Source organism: Somniosus microcephalus, chromosome 5 (assembly GCF_052327205.1).
Source record: "Somniosus microcephalus isolate GS21.2 chromosome 5, FLI_Smic_1.0, whole genome shotgun sequence".
Lineage (NCBI taxonomy): Eukaryota > Metazoa > Chordata > Chondrichthyes > Squaliformes > Somniosidae > Somniosus > Somniosus microcephalus.
Window position 1 is genome coordinate 65,748,796 of NC_140991.1, and position 16,223 is coordinate 65,765,018.

Consider the following 16,223-nt stretch of genomic DNA (forward strand, 5'->3'; position numbering starts at 1 on the left):
GAGAGGAAAGATTTGATTAGCATTTGTTCTCCTTGTCTATTTTTGGGCAGTTGGTCTCCGAGTTAGATGTGCAAAACATGTTTGTCCCAGGACTTGTGGGTGTGGCACAGATTACTGGCCTGTTTACTTAACAGCATTTTGTGGTTGGTGGTAGGCTGGATTCATCCTGCATTTTGGGAACTCAAGCCAGCGCAGGGTGAGGTAATCTGGAGGTGTTGCATTTTGGGGGAGGGGCTTTGAGTGCTGTTGAGGTCTGCTACCATTTTCAGTCTGAATGCTAATAATATCCAGATCTAAATTGTTAATGACTGACTTAATGTGCTTTGTGGTAGTGATGCATTGTTGATCTTTTGGCTGGTTATACATTTTTAAGCTGAAATGTGCAGTGTAGTGTGTTGTACAATTGTCTTGAAATAGTTCAAATGCAGCATGTGTTAAGGTTTTGCAGTGGATACTTAACACGTTAGCAGTAAATTAAAATGTGAGGTGGAGAAAGCAAAGAGTGGAAACCATAGCTATAAGATCATGGGGGTAAAGTGGAAGTCTGCTGTCGAGCAAGGATCAAAAATGACATTTAACAGTGAAACTTAAAGTAAATTATCACCAATCTGAATATGCAGCCGTTTATTTTTAGTTTTAAAATGTGCTGCAATAGTACTGGAAATCTGAAACATGCTGGAAATGTACAGCACCTGTAAGAAGACCTGGCTGTAGAGCCTTTGACATAATGAAGTTATAAATATAGATTTGAATTTGGCCTTTAATATTTTCATCGCACCCTTCCTCCTAGCCTAATTTCATTTTAACAGGTGAGATTTTTTTTGCTTCAATATACCTGCAAAACTGAAAATTCACACACAGATCTGCACATTTAAGAGAACATGGTGGGCAGGGTTGTATGTAAATATTGTGCCAGTGCCCAGAAATGAACTGAATATTGATATGAATGAAGTGATACATTTTTTTCAGCCTTAACGTTTCACAAGGGGTACTGGTGCCTCACTCTATGTACACAGTAAAGGAAATTATCAGTTAATGCAGTACAATGTAGCTAATTTTACACACATCTGAAATAGAGCAATTTCCTGTCATGTAGAAACAGTTTGTGGGGTGGAGAAGGGTTTCTGTGGAAACACAACCAGAACTACTTTGCTGCACTGTTTACTGTCAACTTACAAGCCACATGTGAAAGAATATTATGGATTAAGTTTTCTTATCAGAATCTTTCGTACTGATTTTGTCAGACCACCTGTTGCTGAATCTGCTGACTGAACAGTGTTTGACAAGTTTGTTGTAATTTTAACCTGAAGATTTGTTCCTATTCTAATATCGGATCAACAGAAAAGCTAAAATAAAATCCTTAATCCTGTTGTCATTGTCTACTGAACAGAATGAACTGTTCAGATATTCGTAAACAATTGCCTTAGAGTGAAGAATAGATTTTTATTTTTGAAAAGACCAGTTCTTGACAGTTCCATGACATTTGCTGGTGGTTAGGGGCTGGATTTATAGCTATAGAATCAGAATTGCTAGTATTTTCTTTGCACTGTCGTTGGTAATTTAGATGTTAAGTTTGTACCATGTCATAAGGTGTCAGCCTTGGCTCAAGGTAGCACAATCGCCGGAGTCAAAATTATGGGTTCACGCCCTACTCGAGACTTGAGCACATAATCCAGACTGGCACTTGAGCGCAGTACTGAGGGCCTGCAAGCATGGTTACTGAACTGTAGATTCAATAAAGGTGACAGAAGGACTATTGAAGATGCATGTTCTGGAGAGGCTTTTGAGAGGCAGAAAGATGGAGGATTTTAGGGAGACAGTTTGAATGTAGGGCCAACATGGTTCTCAAGACTCTATTACCAAAGATGGAATGGAGGGACGGTGGAGGAACACAAAGACTTGAAGGACGGAGGAGAGGGGCTGGCATTTAAGTCTAGAGGATGTATAGACATAGGCTGGGGAAAAAGCATTTATGGATGAGTTTGAAATGCGTGCATGCGGAGAGGTACAGTGACAATAGAGTAGAACTTTGTACAGAATGGAATTCAGTTGGTAGTTTTGAATGAGGTAAATTCTGGTATGATTTACTATCACAAACTTGGGTTAATTATTTCTAAATTTGGCCTCCATTTCCTTCATCCACCCAACAGGTATCTAGCAGTAAATCTAAAGTTGAAAAATTTGCTTTGCTCTTCTATAAGAACAATAGAAGACTTTCTTTTGCAGGGCTGAAATTAAATAGGAAAAGTTGCTCTGGCTCATAGCTTAAGGAAGTTTAGTCAACAGCTCTTGATTTGAATTTGCTTAAGTTGAATTGAAATTGTGCAAAAAAAGAAAATTCCTATGGTGTTTCATTACAAGTGCTTAATTCACATTACTGGATAATTCAACTTTGAGCAAATTTTACCTTTTTTAATAAGCAGGAGTAGACCATAATTGTCATTTCCAGAATTCTGGTGTCCTAGCACAAATTAGATTTATATTAATATTCATGCAGCAAGGGTGAAATTGCAGATTTATTATGCACTGTTGGCAAATATTAGGCCTATAGCATATGTTGACTGCATATTTTATTTTGAAATGTGTACTGGAATTTTTTTCTAAATTAACTTGGGCACTGCACAGTTACTGGCTTGCAGTGAAACCAAACTTCACATGAAAGTATTAAATATACTTATTTGGATTTTAAGGTCTTCTCACATTTTGTATCAGCAGTTTTTGGCCATCCAGCCTTAGTAACATGCAGTGCATTTGATTTCCTCTTTCAGGGTTAATGTTTCTTGATCACACAGCTCAACAATCAGTCAAAACTGAGCTGACATATATTTTCTGTACATATTGCATCAGCATTGAGCTAAATACTTTAAATAGTATTGAGCTATAGACAGGTTCTTCACTTCAGCTATCATGACATGAGGCTGACACGAGCAAAGAATTTTTCTTCAACAGATTCTTAAGATCATTGCTATTCAGCAGCTTGGAAGGGGGAGAGTGAAAGAAAGTGGAGAGGAGGAAGAGGAGAAAAATGTTCAGATTTGGCATTGCATGTCTGAATTCATAATTCGAATATAAATTCTGAAAAATTAAATTAACTTTATTACTTTTTTAACTAGACTGTGGATATCCATAAAGAAAAAGTGGCTCGCCGTGAGATAGGTATTCTAACTACCAACAAGAACACATCAAGAACTCACAAAATCATAGCACCAGCCAGTGTTGAACGACCAGTCAGATACATTCGGAAGCCAATAGACTACACGGTGTTGGATGATGTTGGTCATGGAGTGAAGGTAACATTTTCAAGAAGTACTGTAAGATAACTATTTCAGACTTGTAACCTTATTTAAAATCTCAGGTCCTCATTGTCTTACACTCGTGAGTCCGTGTGCAACCTTCAGGTGATATGTACAGTATATGTTGGCTAGCAAGATCTGTTCTATTTTAAATCAATTTATATTTTTAATATCTTTTTATGCCGCTCACTTTTAAAATGTTGTTTACTGCAACAGGCAGTCTAGCTGGGATCTACATACAGTCACTCAATGATATTCAAGGCCTTTCATACTCGAGAATTGGGACATTCTTGCTATGCCAGTATTGTAAAGGATATAGAAACTATAGCACAAGTTACTTGCTTTATCCTGCAGTTACTTTAAGCTAAAGGTGTTTGCAGTCATGTGCAAATGAATTTGGTTAGCACTGTTGCCTCACAGCGCCAGAGACCCGGGTTCGAATCCGGCCTCGGGCGACTGTCTGTGTGGAGTTTGCACATTCTCCCCGTGTTTGCGTGGGTTTTCTCCGGGTGCTCCGGTTTCCTCCCACAGGCCAAAGATGTGCGGGTTAGGTTGATTGGCTATGATAAATTGACCCTTAGTGTTAGGGGGATTAAATACGTGGGGTTATGGGGATCGGGTGGGATATGTGTCGGTGCAGGCTCGATGGGCCGAAATGGCCTCTATCTGCACTGTTGTGATTCTGTGAAAAAATTCTGTGAATCTGGTTGAAGTTTAGGAAACTATCATTTTTAAGTAAGCTTGCTGTGTTCAACAGTTGGATATCTTTTGAATTCCTGTATTCCAGTTTGAAATTCAAAGGGAAGAGAGTTATATCTCCAGTAGCCTGCTGCAACTTTTCAGGAGTTCTTGTACAATTTAGTGGAATCCATGTGGCGGTGGACAAATGTTGAATATCCCAGTGATTGGACTTAACTTCACTTAAATGTTAAGTTGCTCACATTGGTCCAGGTTTAATATTGTCAAGTTAGCAGTGTCATTTTTTCCCCCAAATTATTTTTGTACCCAAGGAGGTGTAGTTGTACTATGCAGTCAAATGTTTTTCTACTACTGTTCAGTCAAATAGTCTGACCATGTTGATTCTTCTGCTATCCAAAGGCTTGGCGTGCATGAAGGGACTTGTCAGATCCAATCATCAAATTAGTTATTTGGGTGTCCTGTTGGGTCTCCGAGCATGCTGCGTTATCCAGTATTGTGTGTTTGAGGTCAAGTTTGGGTCTGTAGGAAACTAGGGCTTGCTTACAGGACTGATCCTTGCTGTGGAGCAAAAGGGAAATATCTAATGAAACCCTAAAATTATTACACCACAACTACAACTTGCATTTATATAGTGCCTTTAACCAGAAAAATGTCCCAAGGTGCTTCACAGAAGCATATGACACAAATTTATTGCGCCAAAGAAAGAAATATTGGGAGGGGTGACTAAAAGATTGATCAGAGTTAGGTTTTAAGGAGGGTCAAAGGATGAGAGATGAGTGAAGAGGCAAAAGGCTTGAGAATTTCAGAGCTTGGCACCTAGACGGCTGAAGGCACGGCTGCCAATGGTTGGGTGAAGGAAGTGGGGGATACACATCAGGCCAGAATTGGAGGAATGCAGAGTTCTCCGACCTTTGCACGGCTAGGATAGGTTACGGAGATGGTGAAGGATGAGGCTAGGAAGGGATTTAAACACAAGGATGAGAACTTTAAATTTGAGGTATTGGTGGAGTGGGAGCCAATGTATGTCGGCGAGCACAGTGGTGCTGGGTGAGCGGGACTTGGTGCGTGTTAGGATTCGGCCAGCAGAGTATTTGGTAGGATGAAGTTTACCGAGGGTGAATGATGGGAAGCCAGTTGTGAGAGCATTGTAACAGTCAAGTCTCTCTGATGGAGAGGATATGGGGTTGGAAACTTTGTTCAGAGCATACTGAGGTTGCAAACAGTTGGCTTCAAGCTAAGATGGTGGCTGGAAAGGTGGACGGAATCGGCAAGGGTACAGAGCTTGTGACAGGGCTGAAAATGATGACTTCGGTCTTCCCAATGTTTAACTGGAGAAAATTGCAGATCATCCAGGACTGGGTGTCGGGCAAGCAATCTGCAGTGAGAGGGGGAAATTATTTTTGGTCAGAGTAGCCCACGAGGTGGAACTGCCTTTAAGGAGAAGGTAAATTAAATAGCACTGTCAGTTCAATGTGAATGAATAACTGAATTCTTGGTTATGGCTAAATGTGGTGCTTTACATTTTCTTATCTCTGAAGTTGTAGATTTGGCTTAGTTTTCACACTTGAAGCTGTCTACCTTCTGAGGTTTGAATTTTCCTTGTGCCTATTTCCATAGATTTAACCTGAAATGGACTGAGCTGATATTCACTAGTGTAAACTGTATTCAAGTGTAAACCATTCTTATTTTCTGTTGTGGATTCAGCCATGAAATGTCAAAATATGTAGATTAAGAACGCCTGTGCCTCATTGTGAAGGAATCTGTATAATTGAATGACGATAGCAAAATACTGCAGATGTTGGAAATCCGAAATAACAACAGAAAATGCTGGAAAAACTCAGCAGGACCTGCTGAGTTTTTCCAGCATTTTCTGTTGTTATTTCTATATAATTGAATGCTTGGCCAAGGAGGTGTCATTCACTGATATGTTCTGGAAAATGTTCTGCACTTCTGGTACTTGTAGAAGTTTCCCCTGTACTGAGAGTTTGTTCACCAAACCGTTACCGGCCTCTAAATTTAAAAAAAAACAAAAAAAAACATGTAGTAAATAAATGGCTCAATTAATTATTTTAGAGTTAGGGGTATCAGCCCTCAAAAATCTGTTTTAAATCTATTTTAATCAAAGGGTTATGCAATTATCATTTGCATTAATTGTAATGACTCCTAGCCAGAACATCAATATTGCATTCATCCCTGTAGTACTGCTTTGTACTGTGCAAGCAGCAAGTCTAAATGACCCCCTGAAGCTGTTGCAAACTCAAAGATTGGCACTTTTTTCGAATACTATTATTGTTCGTACTTAATAAAATTTGACTGAGAAACTAGCACAATTAGAATTGATGTGTGAATCAGCAGAACCACAACAACGTGTAGTTATATAGCACCTTTAACTTAGTAAAACTTGCCAAGGCGCTTCACAGGAGCGTTCTCAAATAAAATTTGACACCAAGCCACACAAGGAGGTATTGGGGCAGATAAAGAAGTAGGTTTCAAAGGATCTTAAAGGAGGAAAAAGATAGAAGGCTGATCTCTAATTGCGACACCTCAAAATTGTCAGTTAGCTCAGAAAAGGAAGTCAAACTGTTTGGAAACATTAGATGTTTATTGCACCGAAGGAGGCCATTTGGCCCACTGTCTGAAATTCGCTAGCAGAAAGCTGGTATAACGCTAAGCCTACTGCTTTCTCGCCATAGCTGTCTTTCTCTGCTTCCTGTGTCAGTTGTGGCTCTTTGAGTAAGAAGGTTGAGGGTTTAAGTCCCATTCTAGAGACTTGAGCACAAAATCTGGGCTGACACTCCAGCGCAGTACTGAGGGAGTGCTGCACTGTTGGAGGTGCCGTCTTGCGGATGAGACATTAAACCGAGACCCTGTCTGCACTCAGTTGGACGTAAAAGATCCCATGGCACTATTTCGAAGAAGAGCAGGGAAGTTATTCCTGGTGTCCTAGCTGATATTTATCCCCCAATCAACATCACAAAAACAGATGATCTGGTCATTATAACTTGCTGTTTGTGGGAGCTTGTTGGGTGCAAATTGGCTGCCACGTTTCCTACATTACAACAGTGACTACACTTCAAAAGTACTTCATTGGTTGTAAAGCGCTTTGGGACGTCCGGTGGCAGTGAAGGGCATGATATAAATGCAAGTCTTTTTTCTTTTCCAAAATTTAGCTGCTCTGCCCTGAAAAGATGTACTGGTCTTTGCCTCAACTACTCCAAAGCATTCTATGTCTAATAATTCTCTGTTTTTATTTTTTTTTTAAAGTAAACTTTTCATCCTCTCTAGAGCTTGATCATTTTAAATTGACCACTTGCGAATGGATAGAGCTTTGAGTGAGTAGGATACATCTCAATCCAAGGACTCTTGTCTATCAGAACTTTTATGTTAAAAGCTTGAAAGGCCAGATTAGAAGAGATTAATTCATGGACATCGGGAAACCATTTGCAGCAAACACCACTAATGCCTTGAGTAACTCCTTTTTTAGAAAGACTTGGTTTGAAAAGGTTCAAGTTTCTGGATAATGGCTCTTGTGCTGTTGGGACCAAGGATATATTGTGTGTAAAATACAACTGGTAGGAATGGTGAGATTCGATTCTGGAGTTTTTATTACATTTTAAGATTGAGCAGAAATTTCATACAATTTCCTCCTACTTGGTTATGCATAGTACTGTTGAACAGTTTATAGAAATCATAGCAATTCGTGTTTACTCTATTGGTAATGACCGAATTGCATTTTATCTGATTTTGTAAGTCTGTCAACAGGAAAATTATAGATGTTAAATTTGTTTCCTGATGTGATTGAAGTGAAAATAGGTAGAGAAGAAATTGAGTTGAATATCTTGGTGACTGCAAAGCATTTGAAGAAAAAGTATTCAAATGTTGGGTATAGAAGAATGTAGTTTTAACATGTGCATTGAAATAAGTAAAGCTGCAGTATACCAGCGTTATCCTGTAATTGACATTTTCTTTTAATAACCATATGCTGGTAGAAGTTGTTGAAGCCTACTCTTCGCCCCATATACTGAGGGATCCTATTTTTGCACCAGGGTTCATTCGGGAATGCATTTTCTTCGGTCATGACCCCTGCTCTATACTTTGCACCAAAGTTGCTGCAAACTGGCAGAACTTCAGCAGTGAAGAGTAGAAGTGAGCAACTTAATTAAACTGTGTACTACAGGAGACTTTGGTTTATCCGGAGGTTGTATGTCCGGAAACCTCGATCTACCGGCAGAAATCGGGAGCTGTTTTATTAGGTTTTTTTTCTTCTCGTGGCTTTTTTTTTTCAACAGTCAGGCTCTGGAAAGTCTCTCTGAAGCTGTTGCTAAGCTACAGAGATGCTTCCAAGGTACGGGCCGACTGTTTAGAAGCTGTTGCTAAGCAACAGTGTTTGTTGTCAGATACGGAGATGAAAACCTCCGTATGCTTCAACATTAACGCTGGTATGTCCGGCAGTTTTGATAGATCGGCAACAGCTCGGTCCCGTCAGTGCCAGATATAACACAGTTTCCTGTACTTACCTCAGTGGCAACAAATTTTTAACTTGCTTTCACAGTAGAAAGGCAATTTCCATGAGCAGACTGGCTCTCCTCTGAACTGGAACCTGCAACCTTATCCCAAAACTATGTCATTGTATTAGCGATGATGTAGAATGCCCACCACAGTCCCCAGTTTGCTCTGAAAGGTAGTGAATACCATACTGACCTTAACAGTCAAGCTAAAGCTAACCATTTGATTTGTTTACATGTAGGATAATATACAGAAGCAGTAAGACAGCAAGTTACTGACGGTACAAATAAATAGATAATAGGATAGAATCCGTCCACAAGATTGCAGTCTGAAAAGCTGCACAACTTTTGGGTGAACTCGGCATTTTGTGGACTTCTCAATGTGCTTTTTATGGATGATGTAAAATTCTTGTCCATCGCACGAAGCCCAACTGTCAACTAGACTGAAGTTAAGCAGCTAGGGCAGTGCTTTCATGCCAGACATAAGAACATAAATAGGAGCAGGAGTAGACCATTTGGCCCCTCGAGCCTGCTCTGCCATTCAATAAGATCATGGCTGATCTTCAACTTCAACTCCACTTTCCTGCACTATCCCCGTATCCCTTGATTCCCTTAACATCCAAAAATCTGTCAATCTCTGTCTTGAATATACTCAACGACTGAACCTCCACAGCCCCCTGGGTAGAGAATTCCAAAGATTCACCACCTTGAGTGAAGAAATTTCTCATCAGTCCTAAATGGCTGGCCCCTTATTCTGAGACTGACACCCCTGGTTCTCTGTCTATGGCAAGTATATCCTTCCTTAGGTAAGGAGATCAAAACTCTACATAATACTCCCAGTGTGGTCTCGCCAGGGCCCTATATTTGCAGTAAGATGCCCACCGTGGGCAGCACGGTGGCATAGTGGTTAGCACTGTTGCCTCACAGCGCCAGGGACCCGGGTTCAAATCCGGCCTCGGGTGACTGTGCAAACTCCACACATTCTCCCCGTGTTTGCGTGGGTTTCCTCCCGGGTGCTCCGGTTTCCTCCCACAGTCCAAAGATGTGCGGGTTAGGTTGATTGGCCATGATTTAAAAAAAAAAAAAAAAAAATTGGCCCTTAGTGTTGGGGGGGGGGGGGGGGGGGATTAAATACATGGGGTTACGGGGATAGGGCTTGGGTGGGATGGCTGTCGGTGTAGGGACCGGGTGCTAGGGTTTGGATGATCAGCCATGATCTCGTTGAATGGCGGAGCAGGCTCGAATGGCCTACTCCTGCTCCTATCTTCTATGTTTACTCTTATACTCAAATCCTCTTATAATAAAGGCCAACATACCATTTGCTTTCCTAATTGCTTGCTGTACCTGCATATTAACTTTGTGATTCGTGTACAAGGACATCCAGGTCCCTTGGAACACCCAACATTTCCCGATCTCTCCATTTAAAAAAATACTCTGCTTTTCTATTTTTCCGACCGAAGTGGATAACTTCACATTTCTCCACATTATATTCCATTTGCCATGTTCTTGCCCACTCGGAGCTTGTCTATATCCCCTTGAAGCCACCTTGCATCCTCCTCACAACTTGCACTGCTCTGTGTCATCAGCAAACTTGAATATATTACATTTGGTCCCCTCATCCAAATCATTGATGTAGATTGTGAATCGCTGAGGCCCAAGCACTGATCCTTGTGGTACCCCACTAGTTACAGCCTGCCAACCCGAAATGACACATTTATTCCTACTCTCTGTTTTCTGTCTGTTAACCAATCTGCAATCCATGCTAGTGTATATACCCCCAATCCCATGAGCCCTAATTTTGTTCAATAACCTCTTGTGTGACACCTTATCGAATGACTTTTTGACAATCCAAATACATCACATCTACTTTATCTATTCTAGTTGTAACCTCAAAAAACTCTTAACAGATTTGTCAAATGCAATTTCCCTTTCATAAATCTGTGGTGACTCTGCCCAATCCTATTATTATTTTCTAAATGCCCTGTTACCATGTCCTTAATAAATTCTAGCATTTTCCCTACTACTGATGTCTGGCTAACTGGTCTGTAGTTCCCTGTTTTCTCTCTCCCTCCTTTCTTAAATAGTGGGCTTACATTTGCAAAAAAACACACCATCAGCATTGATGAGTTATTAACTATCCTCCCTTCAACATACCCCTTAAACCATTTATTAGAGGTAACTAATTCATCTACTGCGAATCTGCAAACTCCAATATATTGACATTTCAAAGACTGCCCAGTCACCAAGAAAATGTAACCTAATTAGTTTGAGTAGAGACAGCAGCATTGACAAACATGGCTAGCTGGTTCTCATTGAAAATATGAATGAATCAAGCCAGTTACTGCATTGACTGACCCCGACGAGACTAAACAACTCTCGAAAGCTATAGACGACTGTGGCCAATTTTTAATCACATTTCCTCGTAACTTAAAAATTCATAAATCTCCGAATTATTACAGCAATGTCTTTTTATAGTGAAAGGTGCTGAGATTATAAGATGGACTTAGCTTTTAAACTCACCGCTACCCACTTTTGAGCTACATGAACTCCCATTCAATATATAGCATTTCAGGCTTTTACTGTAAGGCTATTTTGAAAGCCTTTGAATTGTTTGAATAGTAAATGAAAATGGTCTCATTCTTTGATTACTAAAGGGATGAGATCACTTGGGGCATACAAGGTGACGGTAAAAATAATGTAATTTTACCTTGGCAAAACCTAATCCTGGTAAATGTTTCTAAAATAAGAGTTGAATATTTACTTTGACTTGGCTGTTGCATTGATATCACTGATGGCTAGACATCCTTGGATGATCCATTTATAACATCTTGGAATCACAACTTTGGGCCACCTTGATAGCTGGTCTGGAACATAGGAACAGGAGTAGGCCATTCTGCCCCTCAAGCCTGCTTCACCATTCAATGAAATCATGGCTGAGATGCATCTTGACTCCATCTGTCTGCCATAACTTCATATCCTTTTATACCCTTGTCTATCAAAAATCTGTCGAACAGTTTGATTCTAGGGAAGCATGATGCATTGCACGTTCACCAATATCACTCCTGACACTCCTCCTCCACCCCCCCCCCCCCCCAAAAAACCTGGGCCAGTCTGAAGTTGTGGTCCCCAGTACAACAAATGGAGTTACTCCAGGTTGCGTGCGGTACATTCCAGCCAGTAACACCTAAAGTGGCAAGGAGTTCGGACGCTGATTCTTCCCAACCCCTGCATGAAAGGTCAATCTTTTTTTAAATCGGCATATAGTTTAAAAAAAAAAGCATTATTTGAACAAAAAACTGTCCTATAATTTCCTTCCCTATTAAATACTATGGCCTTTTTTGAATTAATAATAGCTTATCTTTGTTTTGTTTGGATCTAAGGAAGCCATTGTGTGCACCGTTGGTCACTGACTTTAACTGCTAACTTTGTGTGAATGATCAGGTTCATTGGTTGTGCAATTCATTGCATGATTATTTTTGGAAAATGAGGAAAAATAGGCAGGTCACACTCGGCTATGGAAATTGAGGTCAGTTTTAAAATTTCAGCAGTGGTTGACAGTCCAGTCAATTGAAATGCAGTTTAATTCTCATGGGTAGCTTCAGGTTCACAGCGACCCCTTCCTCCTCATAATTTGGTGGGGAGGAATCTGCATTGCTGCACATTTGATCATTTTGGCTGAATGCTTAGGCTGTGAAGGTGAAAGGGAAGGAAGTGTGCCATGTGATTGGATCGTTTGTCTCTTGAGCAGATGGGCTTTAGGAGTTTCTGGACTGATACTCGAGTCCCCTTCCTGTTGCTGGGGGCAAATCATCTTTGTCTGGACTACCAGTTGATAAATCTGTGATTTGGGAGTTGGGGGGGGGGGGCGGGGGGGGAAGATCAACTAATTATTCACCCATTATAAGTGCACTTTTAGATATACAGGAAACTTTTTTTTTATCCGGGACCGACGTGGTGCCGGTTCATCAAAAATTCCAGATAACTGAGCGCTATAGTGAAAGATATGGAGAGCTGAGAGCTCCGTATAAAGCAACAAACCCTGTTGCTTAGGTGCAGAACAATGGCCACAAGTTCCAAGTGCCTCTGTAGCTTAGCAACAGCTGCAGCCACACCCAATTGCACAGCAACAGATCGAGGATGGCAAGTAATATGAAGTAAAACTTACCTGAACCTACTCCTGAATTTTGCTGGTTAACCGAGATTTCCGGTTATTTAGGTGCCGGTAAATCTCAAGTTTTCTGTAGTTATGGCAAAGCCCATAATTGGGAATGGTCATGCAGCAAGGGAAGAGAAATGAATATTTTTAACTAGAAATAAATCTGATGTGCAACATCAGTAGTGGATATTAAAACAATTATCCCAAAGTGCAACAAAAAAGTTACAATACAAGTGTTTAAAGCATCTTAATGTTCTGATGTCTTCACTTTGAGAATGAATGAAGATTTAATTAAAATGCCAAGCAGGCCCACTGAAGCTTATATTGGCAGCATTTGTTTGGGGGAGGAAAAAGCTGCTAGGTGTTCAGATAAAAAGCAGGAGAATTTGAACTGCAACAGTAGAATGATGGAAATGTTTTGCTGTGCTATGTTTTCAGAATGTGATTTTTGTAGTATTGATGGCTGATTCAAACTTGCTTGCTTGTCATTACTGATGCTGGTTCCCTAATGGTGTGCTAATCTTCCAGGGAGACATGAAGTGACGATTTAAAATTTGGTTTATTTTGCACTTAGTATTTCCCAGTCTTATATGTGTATAATATAATACTGTACTATGTCTTTTCCTGAGAGCTGCCAATTTGGCTCAGTTGGTAGCCTCTTGCTTCTGAATAATTTATTTGTTGTTAAAGTACTTTTGAGATGTTTGAGACTTCGGTGAGCTGGTATAATTATCCACAGATCCTCTTGCTTGCCACTCAGCATCTCCCTATAACTGTTTTGGGATTGTACCTGCATTCTACCATGGCAGTGATACTCCAGCCTAATGCCCAGAACTGATGCATTAAAGCCTGAAGATATTTATTGGGTTTTCATTAGGAGATTTATGAAAATCAGTTGAAGCTGTACCTCTCAACAGAACTGCTTCCATTTTTGGCTAATGGGCAAAGAGAAATATGATGTGATATTTTCCCCCCAGTAATCCATTTAGCTACTCCATCCTAGTAAATTGTAACTGTTTCATACGCTGGTGCACTTTTAAATATATTTGCCCTCCAACATTAGTGTATGTAAGAGGGTTAATAAATTCATTTTGAAGCTTCTAAAATTCTTTAGATGAATATTATAAACAAGATCAATGGTTAGATTCATAAATCTATATATGTGGTATTGCCCCAAAGTTTGCAGAATATTTGTTGTTACAATACAGTGCCAAACTCCATGTGCACAGTGACTTGCTAAATGAAAAGTTTCCTTGGAAGGTATTGATTCAAAATTGAATTGAAGGTGTTTTGTTGGCTCTATTGATTTGAATTCTCTTTATTCCTCTTGGCCTTGTCCGCTGCGATACATGATCATTGCCATGGAATCCAAGTAGAGAGTCACCAGGGAAGACACAAATGAATATTGTAGCACATGTTTTCAGTTGTATTGCAGTCCAGTATAATGGTATTTAGTTTGTATTTTGTGGAGGGGATAAAGTACAAGTCACAAGAAACCATTCCAGTAAAGTTCTGTGATCAATATTTCAAAATGCATTGCATTTGTAACCCTTTTACATTCTTTAGATGCATAGTACAAAAATGAAGGTGTTTGCTGTGCAATAGATCTTCCTTTCAAAGGTCAGTCTTTAGCTGAACAAATAGTTCCAAGATTAGGGAGATTTGAGTTAATTGGGGGGTCCTGAGCAAGGCCTTCATTTATTGGGTTTTCCAGTGTAAGCCAAAACAAAGTGCTGGAAACATTGTTGGTAGGCAAAGTTCTGATTTTGTGCATGTTTGGTTTGTTACCACCGCAGATCAATCTGCAGCATTGATACTGTTTTGCTATTTTAGTTAAGAAAGATACAAAACCAGAGGCGCAGAAAGAATAACCAGCCCTTGTCACCCACAAAAGTAGCGCTTTTCTGCCCTCTGCCTTCATCCAGATCATTGATAAAGATGAAGAGCAATGGCCCTAACGTCAAACCCTGTGGGACTCTGCTAGTGACTGGCCCCCCCATACAGAGCATCTACCATTTAATAATTACCTTCTGTCTATGCAAATGCAACTTGTCCCTTGTCCAGTCCCATATCAGTCCACCATTCCCACAAAACTCCACGTTACTTAGCTTTCTGTGTAGTATTTTATCCAAGGTGTTTTGGAAAATCTAGACTTACATTATTGGGCTTCCACTTTCGTAGCTTCAAAAACTGCATTGGTGCGACAGGACTTGCTTTTCCAGAAGCCATGGTGAGATAGCCCCATCTCTTTCAAGGAGATCACACTGAGCATATCTCATTATTCCTCTGAGCGTGCCTGTAACTTGTACTTGTACAGTGCCTTTAATGTCCTCAGCAAGTCTCTGATTAACAGCCAATGGACTATTTTTGAAGTTTAGCCTGTTTTGTAGGCAAATGGCAGCCAATTGGCGCCCAGTAGGGTTTTATAAACCGGAAAAGATGAATGACCAGGTAAGCAGTTTTGGTAGTGTTCGTTGACGGATGAATGTTGCCTAGGACACCAGGAGAACTCCATGCTCCAAGTGTCATGGGATATTTGATATCTACCTGAGCGGGCAGGCCTTTGGTTGTAACGTTTCACCCATAGGATGCCACATCCGACAATGTAGCACGCCCTCGGTACCGCACTGAAGTTAGTTTAGAGCATGCATTCAAGTGGTGAATTGGAGTTTGGACCCACAGCCGTATGACTGAGGGTGAAGTAATTTGTCAAGAGTTACCCCACTGACTGTCCAAAATCACCCCTCCACCTTGACCCCACAACCTGCTCAAGAGCTACTCCCTTTTTTAAAAGCAACATAATTTGATCTGGATCATCTTCAATTTGGTCAATATTAACTGACATCAAGGACGCATGAATAGTAGTGAAGGTGACCATGACCGCAAGAGGTTGTTATGCAGGTTTTTTTTAGTGAGCAGTTTTCATAAAGTAATTCTTCCGGGGGGGGGGGGGGGGGAGACAAAATTTGACACGTGACCACAGAAATCGTATACAAAAGCTGTTCATGTCACACTGTCTTCTAATTTATCACTTCCACAGACTGAAAACTATAGATTATTTCTGATGAATGGCAATGATTTCATAGCTGTACAAAAAATAGATACCTTGCAATATATTCATTTTCACAACTTTTTTTTTTTTTTTAAAGTGTTCAACCTCAACAGTTGTGCAATGTATTGGGGCAGAATTTATTGTTGCTTTTGTCTGAAACTGACCTATCCCATTAGTGATGGGCAGGTGTTAATGTGACAGCCCTAACTTACAGTAAGTTCAGTTTTGGACTTTGTTAACTTAAATTGTGACTTAAGCTAGTTGCAATGAAATGGGACATTTTTATTTTGGCCACAAAATATAAATGCTCCCTTCTCACCTCTGGTCAAAATAAAATAAAGCTTTGGATCTTGGTTGGCTCCAATCCCATTTCATGTTGATCAATTTTCCTCCCTGGATATGTTCCATCAAAATGACTTCTAGTCTGTGCTTCTTTTCTTGCTTTGGTAAGCAGCGGAGACGGTGTCAGCTGTGGCTCAGTTGGTAGCACACTCGCCTGTGAGTCAGAAGGTTGTGGG

General features: G+C 40.3%; 1 protein-coding gene across 15 annotated transcripts in view; it reads left to right on the forward strand.

The window, feature by feature from the left end:
- Positions 1-16,223, forward strand: part of abi1a (abl-interactor 1a) — a 113,728-nt gene that overhangs the window by 58,363 nt on the left and 39,142 nt on the right. For 13 of the 15 annotated variants that reach the window (XM_085987723.1, XM_085987716.1, XM_085987719.1 and 10 more), the window contains one exon: positions 3,114-3,290. The exons of the other annotated variants lie outside the window; for them this stretch is intronic. In XM_085987723.1, the coding sequence (XP_085843849.1) occupies positions 3,114-3,290 (177 nt within the window). The remainder of the gene's footprint in view (positions 1-3,113; positions 3,291-16,223) is intronic. 15 annotated transcript variants of the gene reach the window in all.